General features: G+C 35.1%; 1 protein-coding gene across 2 annotated transcripts in view; it reads right to left on the bottom strand.

Moving 5' to 3' along the window:
• Positions 1-2428: 2428 nt before the first annotated feature.
• The window catches only part of RBBP8 (RB binding protein 8, endonuclease), an 80414-nt gene continuing 64137 nt past the window's right edge, over positions 2429-18705 (bottom strand). The window contains exons 15-19 of one of the 2 annotated variants that reach the window (XM_043978949.1): positions 16236-16397; positions 12322-12391; positions 10334-10430; positions 6061-6202; positions 2429-2846 (exon numbers count right to left, since the gene is read on the bottom strand). In XM_043978949.1, coding sequence (XP_043834884.1) covers positions 2749-2846; positions 6061-6202; positions 10334-10430; positions 12322-12391; positions 16236-16397 — 569 coding nt within the window. In that variant the 3' untranslated portion in view covers positions 2429-2748. The remainder of the gene's footprint in view (positions 2847-6060; positions 6203-10333; positions 10431-12321; positions 12392-16235; positions 16398-18705) is intronic. The other variant, XM_043978950.1, reaches the window with a different exon arrangement.

Below are 18705 nucleotides of genomic sequence, written 5' to 3'. Positions count from 1 at the left end.
TGGAAACACTGTACCCTCACAGAAACATTCTTTGTATCTAAATTGAATCTCTGGTCCCATGACCAGTGAATGGACATGCAACTGGAAGAACTGAATCTTATCAATCTCATATCAATATTAGAAATATTCTTACTAAACCAGAAGACCAAAGGAAGTTGCAGCTAATTGGAAGGTTAGCTCATAGATTCTCCTTGGAGAAGCAAATAAAGGTGTTACAAGAACTGGTTTTATTGTATATCCTGGGCAATAAGAAATACTCACGGGACATTTGGCCATCTGGTCATGTAGAATTCAAGAACATTTGCAGAAAGATCACCATGAAAATTATGGCAGATTACATACATCTGCTGTACATGAGGAGATAAAGAAATTCAAAGGACCGAAATCTTCCAAATTTTATGTGTGCGTGTGTGTGTGTGTGTGTATGCATACATATACATACATATGTGTATAAATAGTAATTTTGGTGTAAAGATGGGAATAGGGAGGATGGTGAAAATGTGGAAATACATGATATGGGACAAATGATAGAGGCTAAAGGCTATAGACTCTACAGAGGTTTCATATTATTTATCACAAATATTTTATTTGAGAAAAGAATCAAGAGGCATTGGGCATAATGAACACTAAATAGCATCATGAAAAAAATGAAATGGTTTTTATTTTAAAAGTCAGAACTGACTAGTTACTGATGGAATTGTCATTTTCAATTAATTTTCAAATCAGAGGCGTGGAGTGAATAGAACCAGTAGAACAATTTATACATAGGCAACATAGGTAAAAGAAAACAAAAATTTTTAAAGCCATTAATGAAATGAAGGATTGACTGAGAAGACCCATGATGAAGCATGTTATCCATCTCCCTCCAGAGAGGCGATAGATTCAAAGTATAGAAAGGGCCATACTTTTTTTTTTTTTTAGTGAGGCAAGTGGGGTTAAGTGACTTGCCCAGGGTCACACAGCTAGTAAGTGTTAAGTGTCTGAGGCTGGATTTGAACTCAGGTACTCCTGACTCCAGGGCCGGTGCTCTATCCACTGCACCACCTAAGCTGCCCCAGGGCCATACATTTTTGAACATGTCCACTTTGTGGATTTGTTTTGTCTAATTCCGTTTATCATAAGAATTTTATTTTCTCTCTCCTTTTTTGATTTGGGGAAGGGTTTGGGAAAGGGAGGGAGGAGTTAGCAATAATGGCAAATATAGATGCCAAAAAATAGAGGGTCGTTGAAACCTTTTTCAAAATGTAGGGAAGACAATAGTTGAAAAAGAAGCATGTAGAAGCTGGACAATTGTGAAAATAACACATAGAATTTTATATACACACACACATATGCATATACACGCATGTATGCACACATACATGTTTATACACATATGTACATGCACCTGCACGTATACACACATCCATCTATCCATCCATCCATCCATCCATCTATAAGTAGAAGTTCATGGTTTTGAAACTCTTGCCCTTCTAAAAGCCCAGCCTTGGGTTATTCCCACTATCTGGTGCCTTCTCAAATACTGCTGCATGAAGCTGAAGAAACATTGCAAAACCATGCTAACTGGATCTACTACAGGTTTATGTTATATAATCTCAAATGGGTCTTCATTGTGACAAGGTAATCCTTTTTTGTATCTCCCTAATTAATTTACCATCCTCTCCACAATGACTTTTTCAAACCCTTTCAGCCCTCCTCAAACCTTTCATGGCTCCCTTTCCTTTTACCCTCTCAGCTGAGACCTTGTTTCATATTTTGCTGAAAAAATGGAGTCCATTCACCAAGAATTCCCTTTTCTCTTTTGTTTCTCAATTCAGCACTATTCAGACATTATTGGCCACTATCTCCTTTATGCTCTTTTCATGTTAAGAGGGTACCTTTCCAGCTTGGTGTATGTTACACAATTTGCTTAGCCATTTCCCAAATGACTGCTGGTGCCCCCTTAGCTTCCGGTTTTTTGCTACCACAAAGAGCTGCTGTGTTTTTACTGTTGTCATGTGAGTCTTTTTTTCCTCATACTTGGATCTTTGTGGTACAGAATTAGTTTAAGTATCATTGAGTCAAAGGGTCTAGTAATAGTCTAGTAATTTGGGGGGCATAGTTTCAAATCTAGGACCTATTTCTAAGCATGTTCTTTTATTCTATTAAAGACTCCACTTGATCTAATCTTATTTATCATAATTGGCTGTGGTTGTCACCCTCCACTCTGTCATCCCCCAACTTTTTTTGTTAATGTATAAGCCAGTTATCTGAGTGTAAGTGTTGCCTTTCCAGTCTTAGCTTAGATTGGGAAGGAGGAAGGAAACAAGCATTTATTATATGTGCCAGGCACTGTGCATAATTCCAAATTGAAACTGAAAATAGGAATGCACGCAGGAAACTTGAAGTCAAGCCTTCAAGAAGGCTATTTTGGAAAGTAACAAGTCAATAATGAAATCTATCACAATCTTTTTTATTATATTTAGATATTACAAAAAAACAAAGGATAAAATCCACCCCTTTAAGTTACACAGTGCAAAATGGAAGCACCCCTTTGTTTCAAAGGTGCAAAATCAAGAAAAAATGCGTAAGCACAATAAATGTACTTAAAATTATTTTAAATAATATTTCCTGATATATTGTATTTAAATGATATATAAATCAGGGTATTGCAGATTTGAGAGGGGAACAAATGAGTTTTTTATTCCAACTTTAACTATAAATAAATGATGAATTTTGTTCTGGCACCTTATACAATTTCCTCGATATCTATGTCTTCTGTTCTTTGCCTTTTGGAGAAAACATTGCATTGTAAGGCTGCCGCCTTTTGGGACGTGGACAAGGATCAAGATCTTCCTTAATGTACCCTGAGGGGAAAAAAAAAAATCAGGACTTTCAAAAAATAACTCATTGGGTTTTTTTTAAATTAATAAAGTATTTTATTTTTTTTTCTGTTACATGTCAAGCTAGTTCTCAACCTTTGTTTATACAAGCTTTACAATTTCAGATTTTTCTCCCTCCCTCCCCCTTCCCCTAGACAGCAGGTAATCTGATATAGGTTATTTATATATATATAAAATAACATTAATCCTATTTCTGCATTAGTCATGAAAATAACTCATTGTTAAGAAAGGTACAGGCTGCTAAAATCTTATATTATTTGCATTTTATTTTTCCTTTAGCAATTTAGTTCATAAACATTTCTTTTAATACATTCTGAAGTATATTCTATTGTGCCTAATCTTGATGTAGAGGTGGTGGTCTTGGTTTTCTGAGACTCTACTTATGGGAGAGAAATTCTGATAGGTCTTGAACCAAGCTGGAAAGGTTTTGAAAATGGGCCTTGTGACGATGTATATATTGAAGCTCAGCTTAAGTTCAGATTATTGCCAGGTTGACTCAGTTATACATTTTTTAGCTATAGAAACTCTCAAAGATCATGTAACAAGTCATAGACATCTGAAGTATTCTGAGGTATGAAATACTTCCTACTTATTAAAGCTACTATTTGAAATTGTCTATAAACAATAAATGAGAAAAAAGAGCCAACCAACAACAACCAAACAAAAAAACAACAATGAAGAACCTGGTCCAGTAGTGGGGAACCTCTGGTTGATGGGCTAGCCCAAGTGCTTGGCCTGCCTTTATTATCAGTGTCAAAGAATCTCAGAATTTAAAGAGACTTGAAAGGTCATCTAGTCCAACTAATTAATCAAAACCGAAATCTTTACAATATTCATTAGGCTTCTGCCTGAAAATTGCTCATTCTAATTGATAAGACATTTTTCAATACAGCCACTTCTCTACAATAGTCACCAGCTGGTTCTAGCTTGTTTACTCAGGGAACAAGCAAAGTAAATTTAATCCTTCCACACATAACCTCCTTCAGAATAGGGATTGTTTCATTCTTTGTACTTGTATCCTTAGCACCTTGGTCCCTAATAAAAACTTACTGATGAATAATTAAAATATGTGCAAACGACTTCCTTATCTTTTTGAAGTCTTTTCTTCTCTAGGATAAACAAACCTGGTTTCTTCAACTTATATTTGTTATGATTTGGTTTTATGACACCTCAATCAACATTCTGGTCACCTCCCACTGGTTGTCGATATCCTTTCTAAAATGTGGTGCCCAGAATGGAACTCACGATCACTGATTATACTGTGGTAAATTCTATATAAGGCAATGATACTGCTCTGGCCATGATGCCTAGAGAATGATTTCCTTCATGTGAAAATGTTATACCTTTTATCTTATAAAAACGAAGACGATATGGGCAAATAAAGAGCTATGAACAGCTGCCAATTACTGAAGAACTAACTTAGAATTTACAAGGGTATGTGATATGAGGATAGGTAATAACTTATCCAAAGCTACAGAAAAGGGCTGGGTCTGACAAAATATGTCTACTTAGAACTTACTCAGACTATCTTTGTTTCCTTGTAGATACTCTGTTTTCTTAAGGTCTCTTCTCCCCTTTACCTTTTCCTGTTTTTCTCTCCACTGCCTAAATTTCTAGACAGATCTATTTTAACTTTACTAGTTGGCTCCTAGTTCTTTGCATTTGTTTTTAGCTCAATCTACCTTTTATTCCCTCTGACATTAAAGAAATATTTGCATAGTCATTTATCAAATAAGTTGTGTAGCTATTTTGACTTAGAAAAGAAGATAGGAGGGTCCCACTTAACAAACTCAACCTAAGAATCACTTTATTAAACTCATGATGGAATTGAGAAGACTTTCAAGATCTTAAGTCTGTTGACCAGTATATTAAGCCAAAGTGACTGTAAAAATTACCTTTACTTCTTATCTTTATGCAGTTTTATTCTACTGTTTTGTGGACAATGCTCTTATATAATGAGTGATAGATAGACAGATAAATAGATAGACAGAGAGATAGTAGAAAGGTAGAGATAGACAGACAGACAGACAGAGACAGATAGATAGATAAAACTGCAAGGGCCATTAGAGGCCATTTAGTCCAATTATTTTATAGATGAGAAAACAGAATTCTCCAGAATTTAAGTGATTTATCAAAAGGCACACAGGTACCAAATTGTGGGCCTGAGATCTGAATCAAAGACTTCAAATCGTAGACTCACTTATATAAAAAGTAAGCTTTCTGTGCACAAAATCTTAAATGATGATTTCTCTATAAATGTGATTATAAAATAGGATACATATTTAATTGTATTTTGACAAAACATTTTATGCTGCTGTCCACAATGAAATCACACTACAGTTTATAGAAAAATAATGCAGAAGTCTTTCTAATCTCAGCAATTTGGAACAAAATCCCTGTTAGGTTTCAAGATCTCTTATGTTGGAAAAGCTGCACTTAATTTGAATTTTAGATATGTTCACTAAAGACATAAAGCTATATCAATTCCTAGATATTCTCTTCCTCCATTAACATCCTTTTTCCAGTGCCTTACTTCTATAGAAGGGGACTCCTTTTTTTAAAGGTGGTACTAGTAGATGAAAAGTTGACAATCTTGACCAAGCTGGAAAGGCTTCCAGTGTGGGCCTAGAGATAACCATGTCCTGGAGAACAACCTAGCTAAATTGAGAGCTTTACCACTGAAAGACTGGCACTAGATGGATATTTTTTTTTTTTTGGCTTAAATACACTGGTTAACAGACTTAAGACCTGAAAGTCTTCTCAATCCCCATCATGAGTTTAATAAAGTGATTCTTCGGTTGAGTTTGTAAAGTGGAACGTTCCTCCTATCTTCTTTCCAAGACAAAACTTGTGAAACTACAAAGTTATGGAACAGGTGTGACTGAATTCTAGTGGAGGACATCTAATGGCAAAGTAGACAGAGTGCTAAGCCTGGAGTTAGGAAGGCTCATCTTTCTGAGTTCAAAACAGGCTTCAGACACTTACTAGATGTGTGACCTTGGGCAAGTTACTTAACCCTGTTTACGTCAGTGCCGGAGGAAATGGCAAACCGTTCCAGTATCTTTGCCAAAAACATCCTAAATTAAGTCACAGTTGAACAACAATAGAGAGGAGGACACATTAATGTTGGGGAAATCAGATTTTTGAAGCTTGGAAGCAAGTAGTCATATGTTCTCACCTCTATCCACACAAGTTTGAGTTGAAGGAAACCCAACTTCCCAGAAATTTTCAGGTGTGTTAGGAGGAATATAGCGGAAACGGTGTCTTGAACAGGAGGCTAGTTTCTTTTCTCTTTCTTCTTCTGGAATATCTGCATAATACTAATAATAAAGATTAGTAAGTTTTTTCTCCACCCCTGAAGTGGGCATCAGTGTCCAAAAGCAAATGGCTCTTTAATATAGGAAATCAACATTAGGAGAACACTCTCAATGTTTTGTGTTCTTCAATGTTATTTTTTAAATTGTTCTGTTTTAGGGTTGAATGTTTGCAGTTACTAAGCCTTTCTCCAAAAGCTATATATAGTTTTCAATTACCAATGAACTCTATTCTTGACAAACTGCAATGATAAAAACCTCACATATGTGTATATATGAAAATCTTACGTAAAACACTCAAAAAACAGACTTAAAGATATTAATATTTTATTTTAGCAGTTTGAAGACTACATATGATCAAAAAAATGTATTGGGAAAGGGCCTTAATCATTTAGTTCAAGCCTTTCATTTTACAAAGGTGAAAATCAGAGGCAAGACTTGAAAAAGCAAGCCTCTGAACTCTCAGTATGGTGCTCTTTTCACAATCACAATGCGTTTGTGTGTGTGTGCATGTATTTTCATGTATATATTTTAAAAATTTGCACAGATGAGATTTTAATACACAACAATGTCAGTGTGCAGGAGAGAAAAAATTATGGGACGGACTGTAATCAGAGTGACATAAAAAGAAAAATTAAATGGAATGAGAGAGAAGCAATAATAGCATTGCAGAGAAAGTATGATACTGAAGTTTGCCAGAAACTTACTTGTCAGTTCTCCAAATTTTAAGTACTTGGGAAGCTGATGAAGAGTAGCTTAAATATATTCTTTAGGATTAAAATGTAATGCTGACAATTTCAACAAAATGACTTAAAAGATTAAGTCTCTTTAAGCTAGGAGGAGCTTAACCTGTTTATATTCCTGTTTATCCTGTATATATCTTGTTTGTACAAAGTTGTATGCATGTTGTCTCCCCTTTAGAGGGTAGGACAGGTTAAGTGGCGAAGTGCATAGTGCTGGTCCTGGATTAAAAAAAAAACTCATTTTCCTAGGTTCAAATCTGGCTTCAGACACTTACTAGCTATATGACTCTGGGCAAGTCACTTAACCCCACTTCAGTTTTCTCATCTGTAATATAAGCTGTAGAAAGAAATGCCAAACCACTCTAGTATCTCTGCCAAAAAAAAAAAAAAACCCACCCCAAATTGAATAAAAAAGAGTTGGACATGACAGAACAAATTAGATTGTGAGCTTCTTGTGAACAGGAACTGTCTTTTGTCTTTCTTTGTATTCCCAGAATGTACCACACTGCTGGACACATAGTACACTTTTAAAATGTTTATTTACTGTCTATGTCTTAGCTATTACAAAGCTGCAGAATTTTGAAAACTTTTTAAACATATAGCCAAATGCTCAACTATGGGCTAATGAAGAGAGATTACAAAGATAGAAAGAAATTGAACCCCAAGTCCCACACAATCCAATTATATGTAGTTTGTCTATGGAATTAGCCAGCTAAACTGGATCTTGCTGAGACCCCTATAGAAAACAATGAATATACTTCAAAACAGGGATGTCTAGAAGTCTACATTAAATCTTTGTTCTGACTCATGCCATGAGAAAATAATTGGATATAGCGTCATATTTATATTGACTCTTTAGTATTGTACAGAGATATGCTATGAGAAAAAAAAATACTAGGACAATGAAGATAAAGACTATTCACTGCTAATGACATTTTCTAAGCTGGCAAAAAAAAAAGTTAACAAAAACAAATGGGATGCAAAATGGGATGATCTATATGCCAAAATGAATTGGTGCTAGACAGTTAATCTAAAAGATAGCAACTTCTGGTTGATATAAAGTTTTAAAAGAAGAACCAAATCAATCCCAAATCAGCTGATGTGGGGTTCAAAAAGGGTATGTACTTTTACAAATTATTATTTCATTTCATCATCACTTTTTTCCCCAATAATGACTTTTGTAAACATTTTATTGTGTTTATTTTTACATTTCAAACCTTTACAGATTACTCCTGCTTAATAAGATATCTCTCGTAACTAAGTAAAAAAAAGTAGGTAAAACCAATAGTGACCTCATCTGAAAGTATACTTGACAGCTCATTTCTGTACCATCCCTCCCTCCTCTCTATTAAAAAAAAATGAACAGAAACCTATTTTCTCTTGTTCTCAATGAAAAGAAAAACAAGTTTCTTGTAACAAATATGCATAGTCCAGTAGAACAAATTCCCTCAAAAGCTGCATACAGAAATATATGTCTCATTCCAAATCCGAATCCTTTCTGTAATGGATAAAAAATGTGAATAATGGTTTATATAGTGCTTTCTATGAGCCTGGCACTGTGCTAAGCATTTTTTACAAATATTAGAACATTTGATCCTCACAACAACCCTGCAAGGTAGATGCTATTATTACATACAATTTACATTTGAGGAAACTGGGGCAATGGAAGTTAAGTGATTTGCTCAGGGTTACACAGCTACTAAGTGTCTGATGCTGAATCTGAACTTAGGTCTTTACTGATTCCAGGCCCAGGACTCTTCACTGCAGTTACTAGCTGCAGCCTTGTTTCATCATTGGTCCCCTGCAATCATGAATATTCATTGTATTGATCACAGTTTTTCAGTTGTTAAAGGTATTTGTAAACAACTATAGCAATATTCTTATTATTGTATAAACTGTTCTAGTTCTGCTCTTTTCATCTTTAATTGGTTTATAAAATCCCCAGAATTGTTCTTCTGTTTTTTCTCACTTCACTTTGTATTAGTTTGTAAAAGTCTTTCTGAAATCACTGATTTCCTCCTTTCTTATACTACAATACAACTTATTCAGCAGTTCCTCAATTGTTGGAAATTGTCTTAGTTTCCAGTTGCTATCACAAAATGAGCTTTTTGTGGTGGCAAAGAATCGAAAATTGAGAGGATGTCCATCAACTGGGGAATGGCTGAAAAAATTGTGGTAACTGATCGAGATGGAATACTACTATACTATAAGAAATGACAAGCAGGATGATTTCAGATGATCAACTGTAAAAGCCTTAGCTACTCTGATCAAGACAATTCCAAAGGACTTATGATGAAAAATGCTGTCCACCTTTAGGGAGAATTGACAAACTCTGCAGGTAGAAGTACACTTTTTTAAACTGTATTTTTCTTGGTGTGTGTGTGTGTGTGTGTGTGTGTGTGTTCTTTTGCAACATGGCTAATACAGAAATATGTATTGCATGACTGTATATTGAGTATATAGTATATTGCTTGCTTTCTTTGGTAGGTAAAAGATGAAATGACTCAGGAAATAAAGGTTTGCTCTAATGAGCATGTTGATTTTTTAAGCAATGCGTGGCAATTTCCGAACAAACTAGGTTCTTTCCATACTCAAACTTTCATCAAGATGTCCTCAAATCATATGTAGATGACTCTCATATAGATTTTGTATATCTGGGAGAGAAGGCATATAATATTGCTAATTTTTTGTGTCTCTTGGCAACTTTTTTTTTTTCGCATTAAAAATGTCTAACCTTTTTTCCCATGCCTTTGGTATCTTTCCTTCATTGCTTGGCATATAGTAGAGAGTTTAATAAATGTTTATTGTATTGAATTTTCCTATAATAAGATAGTGATACCTGCTTTAAGGTTTGTAAAATATATTATTACTTAGATCACCAGAATGTGAACAGGTGTTGTTTTCCCTGGTTTAGAAATGAGGACATTGAGGTTCAAAGTGACAAAGAGGCCTACCTGTGGTCATACAACCCTGAGAACCAGGTCTCTCCTTCCTCTAACTCTAGTTTTTGACTACAGGGCATTTGTTCTTCAATGTGACAGGATAAACAAACGTTACTAACTTGATGAAAATGATTCTCAGGATAAAATTCCCTATCAAGGCTCAGTAAGATTTAAATAAACATTTTAGTGGGTTTAAATCCTGCCTCAGATACTTACTAGCTATGCATCCTCAGCTAAATCACTTAAACTCTCTGGGCCTTACTTTCCTCATCTGTAAAATGAGGACTTTTTCAGTTGGGGAGAAAGTTGAAGGAAGAAAAAAATAAATATTTGTAAATTGTAAAAATAATCTATATTTTAAAATTCCACTAAAAATTGAGGGAGTTAGATGGAGATAAAGGTACTCTTCAGAAAAACAGAGCAGTGACCGGAAGTGTCAAAGAATTACTTACAATTTCACATTCTTTACATGTGTGTCCAAGCAATTTTCTCCTCTCTTCTTTTTTCCGTATCACCTCAATGTGAGGGAAATTTTGCAATGTGGTCTTTCTGAAAGAAACAAAAAAATCAGAAAGGAATTACAATCACAATACTCACTACAAATACCTTGGCATGTGGTGACTGACACCATAAAGACTTTTACTTAGGGGAAACATATAAATAAATAATAATGGACCTTTTTATAGCACTTGATGGTTTGCAAAATGTTTTACATATATTATGTTTACATATATTATTGTTTGTACAGCCTTTTACAGATGAGAATAAAAAAATAAAAGAATCCTAGCAAAATTCAGACACTCCTTTCATTTGTTCATTTTTCTTAAAAGGAAGAACTCATGTCTCCTTCCAGGTATTATAGTACTATAATGGAAAAAGATAATACTAATGCTGTCCCTTCATATTCATCCCTCAGAGTGAAGGCAATAATTGGTATACAAGGTAAAAAATCATTGACTATTAAAAAAGGAATATAAAACCTGGGATTGGAGTTCCCAGCCAAAGAAGAGAATGTTGTGTCTAAAGCAACGTATCCACACAAACTATATAAATTTAAGGCGTAACTATATGTTTTCTCTGAAGGAAATACTACCCTCTTCTAAATTCTTTAAGATAACAACTCAAATTTCAAAAGTATTATCTCTTGAAAAAAGTGTTCCACTTTGAGGAGCAATACTAGAGGATAAAAGCCACTGATGTGTACACAAAACAAGAAACAAGTAATTAAGTATTTGGGAGGAAGAAAAGCAATCCATAAACACAAAAGTGTGCATAACTAGTACAACTGTATCTCACTTGAAGAAACCAAAATATGAAAATCAAAAGATGAATGAGAGAGTGGCTTCACATTACAAAAGAATTATTCGTTTTAAGAAGTGAATTCCCAATAGCATTTTATTGTTTGATTTACAAAGAATCAATTTTCACACAACTCAGATATGTTATCTATTATCTATCTAAGTACTTAACTGTAAATTATTCTTACTCTTATTTCTTTCAAGGAACACAAAGTGATGCCTTACAGAGAGAACTCTGGGCTCCACTGGAAGGCTATTTGAAAGATATCCTTGAGTGAGGGAGCAAAAACTTAAACCCTAGTAGATTTTTAAGTTAGTAGCTGCCATCTTCCTACTGTCTCCTTCTACCTTCCAAGTGGGGTTTTCTGGCATATCTGGGCACAGAGCTAGTAGCAATACCTGCCTCCTCCAGCCCCACCCCTGGCACTTGGACTCCATATCCCTTTTAAGTTCTTGAAATTACAGAACCCAGTTGACTGAAATCCTTTGTTTACTAGAAAATTTGCCAATAATATAGATGATAAATTTGTTTTTAGCAGCACACATGCATCTTATATTTTAACACCGCTTATTTCCTTTTTAACAATGTATATCAATTTTTTTTCCACTCAAGAAAAATAGTGTATGAACTGAATGACAGAAAGAATGATTCAATATGCGTATTATGTGAATTGTGCAAAATTAATAGAATTTTAGATTTTTACCAAAAGATGGAATAGAGATATTAGAACACATAATCTGGTTACTGAAGGTTAAAAAGTAAAATTTTCAATTGAGAAAGACTACATTGCTGAAAATTCCAGGCAAATTTTCATACAATTTGATAATCTTACAAATAGCAGTATTTCAAATGAGAAAAACAATTGAATAAAAGATGCCTTGTACCATAATGAAATGGAGAACTACTGCTGATGCCAAAAGTAATAAACCCTCTCTCCTATAAAGTTGTTTCCTTTTCTCTGCTTGACTTTCCTTCTTTGTAATGCTGCCATGAAATGAACTGGATGTTTTCTGACATGCTTTTCTTCTTCCATAAATAATGACTTTCAGCAGTTGAAAACAACCTTCTTCCTAATAGAAATAGTTTTGCAATTCTTACATTTACCTTCTAACATTACCAATGTCCATCAAGATGAATTTACCTTTCGTCATCTTTAAAATAAGGCTCCACAAATGCTTTTTGTTTGACTTTATCAGGTATATCTTCATGACCTGTTTAAAAAAAAAACCAATGAATAAGTCATAAACTGTGAAAATTAGAAGAAATTAGTAGAATTCATAGCTATAGAGCTAGAAGGAACAGATGATGCTATCAAGTCCAATCTCTTCATTTTACAGATAAGGCTGAGAGATATTAAGTGACTTTCCCCAACTCATGAAGGTATTTAAATGACAGAATCAGGATTTGAATCCAGGCCTCTGCCTCCATTTGTCTACTTGATTGGGTGTCATGGTCTCATGCAAAGTACAAATGGATTCAAATTCTATAGCTTGGTTCTTTTTTTTTTTTAACTACAAAGCACTACTAGAACTACTTGTGCCTAAAATCAGAAAGTATATGTGAAAGGTTTTGAACCTTAACAAGAACTCTGTAAATTTAAGGTTATCATCATTTTCTAGTATTACCTATTTGGAAGAAGAAGAAACACTATCTCTTTTATTTCCCACTCCTGAATCCAAAAGTTTTTATAAGTAACATTTAAGATATGTTAGAACAGAAATATTCCTCTTAAAAGGAGAAAAAACATTTTCATCAGGTAAAAAGAAAAAAATTAGCCGACAGAATAAAGATCAAAGCTCATGGATCCTGTTGCATAACTGCACATGTATGACTTATACTGAATTGCCTTGATTTCATAGGGAGAGTCGAGGAGAGAGGGCGAAAGAAATTTTAGAACACAAAGTTTTTAAAAATCAATGTGAGGGGCGGCTAGGTGGTGCAGTGGATAAAGCACCGGCCTTGGATTCAGGAGTACCTGAGTTCAAATCCGGCCTCAGACACTTGACTTACTAGCTGTGTGACCCTGGGCAAGTCACTTAACCCCCATTGCCCAGCAAAAAAAAAAAAAATCAATGTGAAAATTAATGATAAGCAGAAGGAGTTCAGAGAAACCTGGAAGGACTTACATGAACTGATGCTGACTGAGAGGAGCAGAACCAGGAGAACATTGTACACAGTAACAGCAACGATTAGAGATGATAAAGCAGGAGTGAGGAGGGAAAATGAAGTTGACTAGAGGTAAGAATGTATATGTTAGGGAAGACTAGGAGGTAAGGGTCAAATGAACTAGATGGTAGAGAGCTTTGAATGCCAGTCTACAGAGTACGGACTTGCACCCTCTCCCAAAATAATAAAGAAATGACAGAACTCAGTGTAGATCACTCTTCAGAAGTATAGTGGTAAAAGGAAAAGACAAAAAAAATTCTTTTTGGTTTTTAGTGGTACCTGTTACCAGTGATATAGAAAGGTTTATAAACACACACACACACACACACACACACACACACACACACACACACACACACACACGCAATAACAAAAACCAAAAGCTTCCCTCAATTTTTTTTTTCCCCAAAAAAAGGCTTAAATTAAATACCATTCAGCAGGTAATAGGAAAAATGTTGAAACAAAGAGCTATGACACTGGTAATAGCCTGGAAGAAAAAGTGAGACGCCCATAGAAGCTTCAAAAGTATCAGAAATGAGAAATTAATATGGTTTAACTAAAATCAATCAGATGCTTATACTAAGGTATCATAGAGAGCATATATGTCATAAATACTAACACTTAAAGTACACGTTTGTTTGAAATATTAACATTTTTTATTTCCCTAGCTTTGCAGCATTTCCTAAGTATATTTTTACATGAATGAAAAAGTCAGATAACTTCTGTATTCCACTTCTTTGGGCAAATGCTCAGACTGATGGTTTTGCTTTTTATATCTCTATAAAACTAAGTATCCATTTGTGCCCATGGCATGCATGCAAAATGTCTATAGGAGGCATTTTTAATACAAATGAGAAGCGTAAAACATTATCAGTTAGGGCTCAGAGCTATGGTCCCTATTCCCTCTGCCTGACAGGCCAAAAGAGAATAAAGCTGTTTTTACTTGCTGCTCAAGTTAGAAATTCTGAATGACTTTTCCTATTAAAAAAAAAAAAAGGTTACACTTAGTGGTCAGGTTATTTAGTACTACCATGAAAAGGCTTTCGAGGGGCAGCATGGAATAGCAGACAGAGAGGCAGCCTTGAAGCAAGGCAGACCTGGGTCTGACCTTTGCCTCTGCCACATATGTTGGCTGTGACTCTGGACAAGCCATTTAGCTTTTCAGTGCTCTAGGTTAGAGGTACCAAACACATGGCTTATACCTGGTAGCTCAAACCAGCAGAAAATGTAATTGGGAAATATTTAACAAAATAAATAAAACATAATAAAGCACAGATAACATTAATATGGTTTTTCTAAGTTAATATGGGGTCCCCAGGGATCCCCCAGTACAATTTAATGGCTCCCATTTTGTATTGCATTTGTCACCAGGGAAGGTAATTCTCTAAAGCAAATGTCACAGGGGTGTGAATCTGGAATGGGGGAGAGAATTTCCTCCTCTAAGAGTTCCCTATACCAAAGAAATCATCAGGCCAGTCCCAATCCCTGTGAAAAGTCCTGGGCTAAGGTCCCAAACTTACTATATAGGTGAACTTGGAAGTCATCTCACCATTCTCTGGCCTTCATCAGTTAAATGAGGACAGTAACACTTGAACTGCCTGTCATGCAGTATCATAGTGTTGTTTTGAGGAAAGCATTTATAAATAATTATGGTTGTAAAGCCTGTGGACTTCTTATTGTCATTTTTTTTGTACTACAGAAATATGAGGGGGCAGCTAGATGGCGCAGTGGATAGAGCACCAGCCCTGGATTCAGGAGGACCTGAGTTCAAATCCAGCCTCAGACACTTAACACTTACTAGCTGTGTGACCCTGGGCAAGTCACGTAACCCCAGTTGCCTCACCAAAAAAAAAAAGAAAAGAAAAGAAAAGAAATATGAGTTATGTAAGCTTTTGTGGGATGCTCTAAAACCTGCCCTGTATTTCTATAGGAAAATGCTTTGAGTTCCACAGAAATTACTTAAAAATGAACTTCTGGAATGCAGCCTACTTGTAAATTTGATGTTACCTGCTGATTCACCAGCTTCTTTTAAAAAATTAAGCCTTTAGATGCCTTTAATTCTGTCTCCTCTTTTTCGATTTTCAAAATATATACCTGGGGCTTAAGTATGTTCTCAATGATTTAGAAAATTTATGCTAAAAGTGAGGTCTTAGTCTCATAGCCTGCTACAGGCTCCTTGTTGCTCACAGACAGGTTAGCATGTATCTCAGTGATTATGCTTGCTTTATTTTGGAGAGAAATCCTTTTGCAAAAGAAACCAGTAATTAACTCTGACTTGTGAAAGAACCTTTTCTTCAAAAAAGATGATCATGTTAGTACCCACACTACTTTCCAACTATTCTTGTTGGCTAAATAGCTTAACAAAGGTCTCGCCTGAATAGATGTAATCTTAAAATTGAGAAATGATTCAGCTTGGTCTCATCCCATATTAGATTGAAGCTGTACTGCCTTAGAAAATTCCAATTCAGATTACCTACCTATAATTTCATTTAAGTCTATAATATTCCCTTTTAACATCTACCCCATCTATGTAAATGTTTCCCCCCAAAAAAGATTCTAAGCCTACTTCTAGCCCTAATTACTTTAAGTAATAAGAGTTTCTGAAATGGGAGAAGACAGGTCTAAATGATTTATCTTTCTTTTTCAAAATCTCTCCCCATTCTCTTTCCTACTCTATAACTATTAATTTAGTTTTGACATGAAATTTTAATTTATTTTAAAAATCAATTCGAATGAGAAAAGTGATATCAACAGCTAAATGAGCTACTATACAAGTTTCTTAATTAGAAAGATCATTTAATTAGCACATTAGTTTCCAGCTTCTACTACAGTTTTCATGAACAATTGATTAAAAGACAAGCTACCACCTTAAAGCACCAACAGACTTACTGTTTAGTTTCTTTGCAGCAACTGATAATTCTTCATCTTCTACTTGGAGATTTTCTTCTTGCTCACACAATGGAGAACTATCTGCCAAATAGGATTCGTATTCTTCACGTGTTGACTGATCAAACAATTCTGATAGACTATCATTCACTTTTCTTTCTCGCTCTATGGAAAAGATAAGTTGTTTTTAGGCAATAAACAATTCATTAATACATAAGGGGTAAGGAACACAAACTCTGAATGCCATGGAGTTTCATCATAAAGTTGCCAAAGACATGAAGTTTTGAAATGTGACTATAAAATGTCTCACAGCCATACTAAAAGTATCTTCATTTTTTAAATAGGGATAGTTATAAAATTTTTGGATTTTAATTTTTTTTCTCTTTAAATTACTAGGCACACAGCTGGTTGGTGTGAGCTGGCTGTAACATATAACCAATGAACAACAGGAATAAGGAATAATCTAAGAACTGTCTAAGAGGTAGGTTGTTTGTGAAGGGTAAGAAATGATGGAAGGAGTGTCTAAGTATTCCAGTGGTACTCCTGTGATATCACATGAAAGAAATAAAGGACTCCTGTCCGTTAGGTGGACCCTTTATGGCAAACTTATGGAAGGTCATGGTCAAGAGTCACATAAGATAGGCAGGCCCAGATGTTTAACACTCTGCATCATTGGAGGGACCTTCCAAATGAAGGAGATCAAAGACCCATTCAAGTATTAAATGACTAGTTCATGTGTGATGCATGTTGGTAGATCAGATTTTCATGAGGCTAGGTACTCTCTTCAAGCCTTCTCGTTTTCCCAGAGATCTTTCATATAAAATAACTCCAAGGTATTAGAGGGTTTTCTCTTGTTCACTTATTTTCTTGAGTGTACAATGTACCAAAAAAGCTGCCCCTCTCTATTGTCTAAAATTCTTACTACATAAGCATTGTAACTCTTTTTCAACTCATAACATATTTTTATGCCAATTTTTGTACACAAAGCACTGTTGATAACATGCTAAAAACCAGCCTGTGCTCATCATGTAGCTTTCTATCACCCTCTGGCTTAATTATAAGGTTAATTCTTTTGAAACTGTGGTGATGATTCCATTATCTATACTCATTTAATATTAATGATGGTAATTTTTATCAGCAAACCATTTGGAATCACTGAAAGCACCATGTCCCAAAAGCAATGCAGTTTCATTTTTTTCAAAATTCTAACTCAGTTCTGGGCCTAGCTCATTGTCCCTGTTCAGCTCCATGCATGTTGACTGGGGGGGGAAAAAAGACCATTTGCTGCCCAGATGTTTGTCAGAGATGAGGCAACGTGCATCTTTTCAACCCCTTTATTTTTTTTCTTTTAATGTGGATGGTTAAACTTGATCTCATTTCCAAATTCTCTCCTCTCTTGCCCCTCTCCCACCAGATTGAGAAGGACAGACACACATTTTCACATTCTCATGTTATAAAAGAAAGAAAAAGCAAGAAAAACAAAGGGAAAGTAAATATGCTTCAATCTACATTCAGAGTTCAGCAGTTCTCACTCTGGAGGTGGAAAGCATTTTTCATTGAAAGTCTGCTGGAACTCTTGTGGATCACTGCATTGATTAGAGTAGCTAATCTGAACAACAAACTTCAAATAAATTGGATATATTTTTGTCCCAAAGATAAGTTTGATACATAAAATCATGAAGATTGCTATTATTTAAACATGCATTCATATTTTCACTGTCAAGTAACAGAATTATTAAATCATATTATTAGAAGAGACTTTTGAGTTTACTGAAGTCAATCTTTCACCAAATATAAGAATTTCTGGGCAGCTAAGTGGCACAGTGGATAGAGCACCAGCTCTAGAGTCAGAAGGACCTCAGTTCAGGTTCAGCCTCAAACACTTACTAGCTGTCTGATCCTGGGCAAGTCATTTAACCCTGACTGCTTCCTAAAAACCTCCCCCAAACCCCAAACTCAACAACAACAACAACACCCAATGTAAGAATTTCTTGTGTATATCTCATCCTTTACAGTCACTGCTTAAACATGTCCAGTGATGGAGAGTGAATATTTAAGACTTCTAGTTTTGGCTGCTTAACAACTTCAGCTGGAAAGTTCTTCCTTATATCACATCAGAATTTTCCTCCTTGAAGCTTCCATCTGCTAATGCTAGAATTCACCTTTTTGCAACTACATAGTAAATCTAGTGGTTTTTGTATGACAGAGCCAAAATGATCATTTAAAACCTGAACTGACATATTCTGAAAACTCTTTGCTTCTCTGATCATATAATCAGCCTTTAAATCAAAGATGTTAAACAGTCACTTGGCTGTCTGTTCCAAGCAGTTAGATACCAGATATCATATGTACTTGGCTATTCTCTAGCAGGAGATTTAGAGTTGTAGATAGATATAACCAAATGTTATACATTTACACATTTTGAATCACTCAGGTAGATGGTTTTGGAAAATAATTGGTGAGATATGAAATG

Source organism: Dromiciops gliroides, chromosome 1 (assembly GCF_019393635.1).
Source record: "Dromiciops gliroides isolate mDroGli1 chromosome 1, mDroGli1.pri, whole genome shotgun sequence".
Taxonomy (NCBI): Eukaryota; Metazoa; Chordata; class Mammalia; order Microbiotheria; family Microbiotheriidae; genus Dromiciops; species Dromiciops gliroides.
The sequence above is the reverse complement of the archived record's forward strand: the minus strand, read 5'-3'. Positions and strand labels throughout refer to the sequence as shown.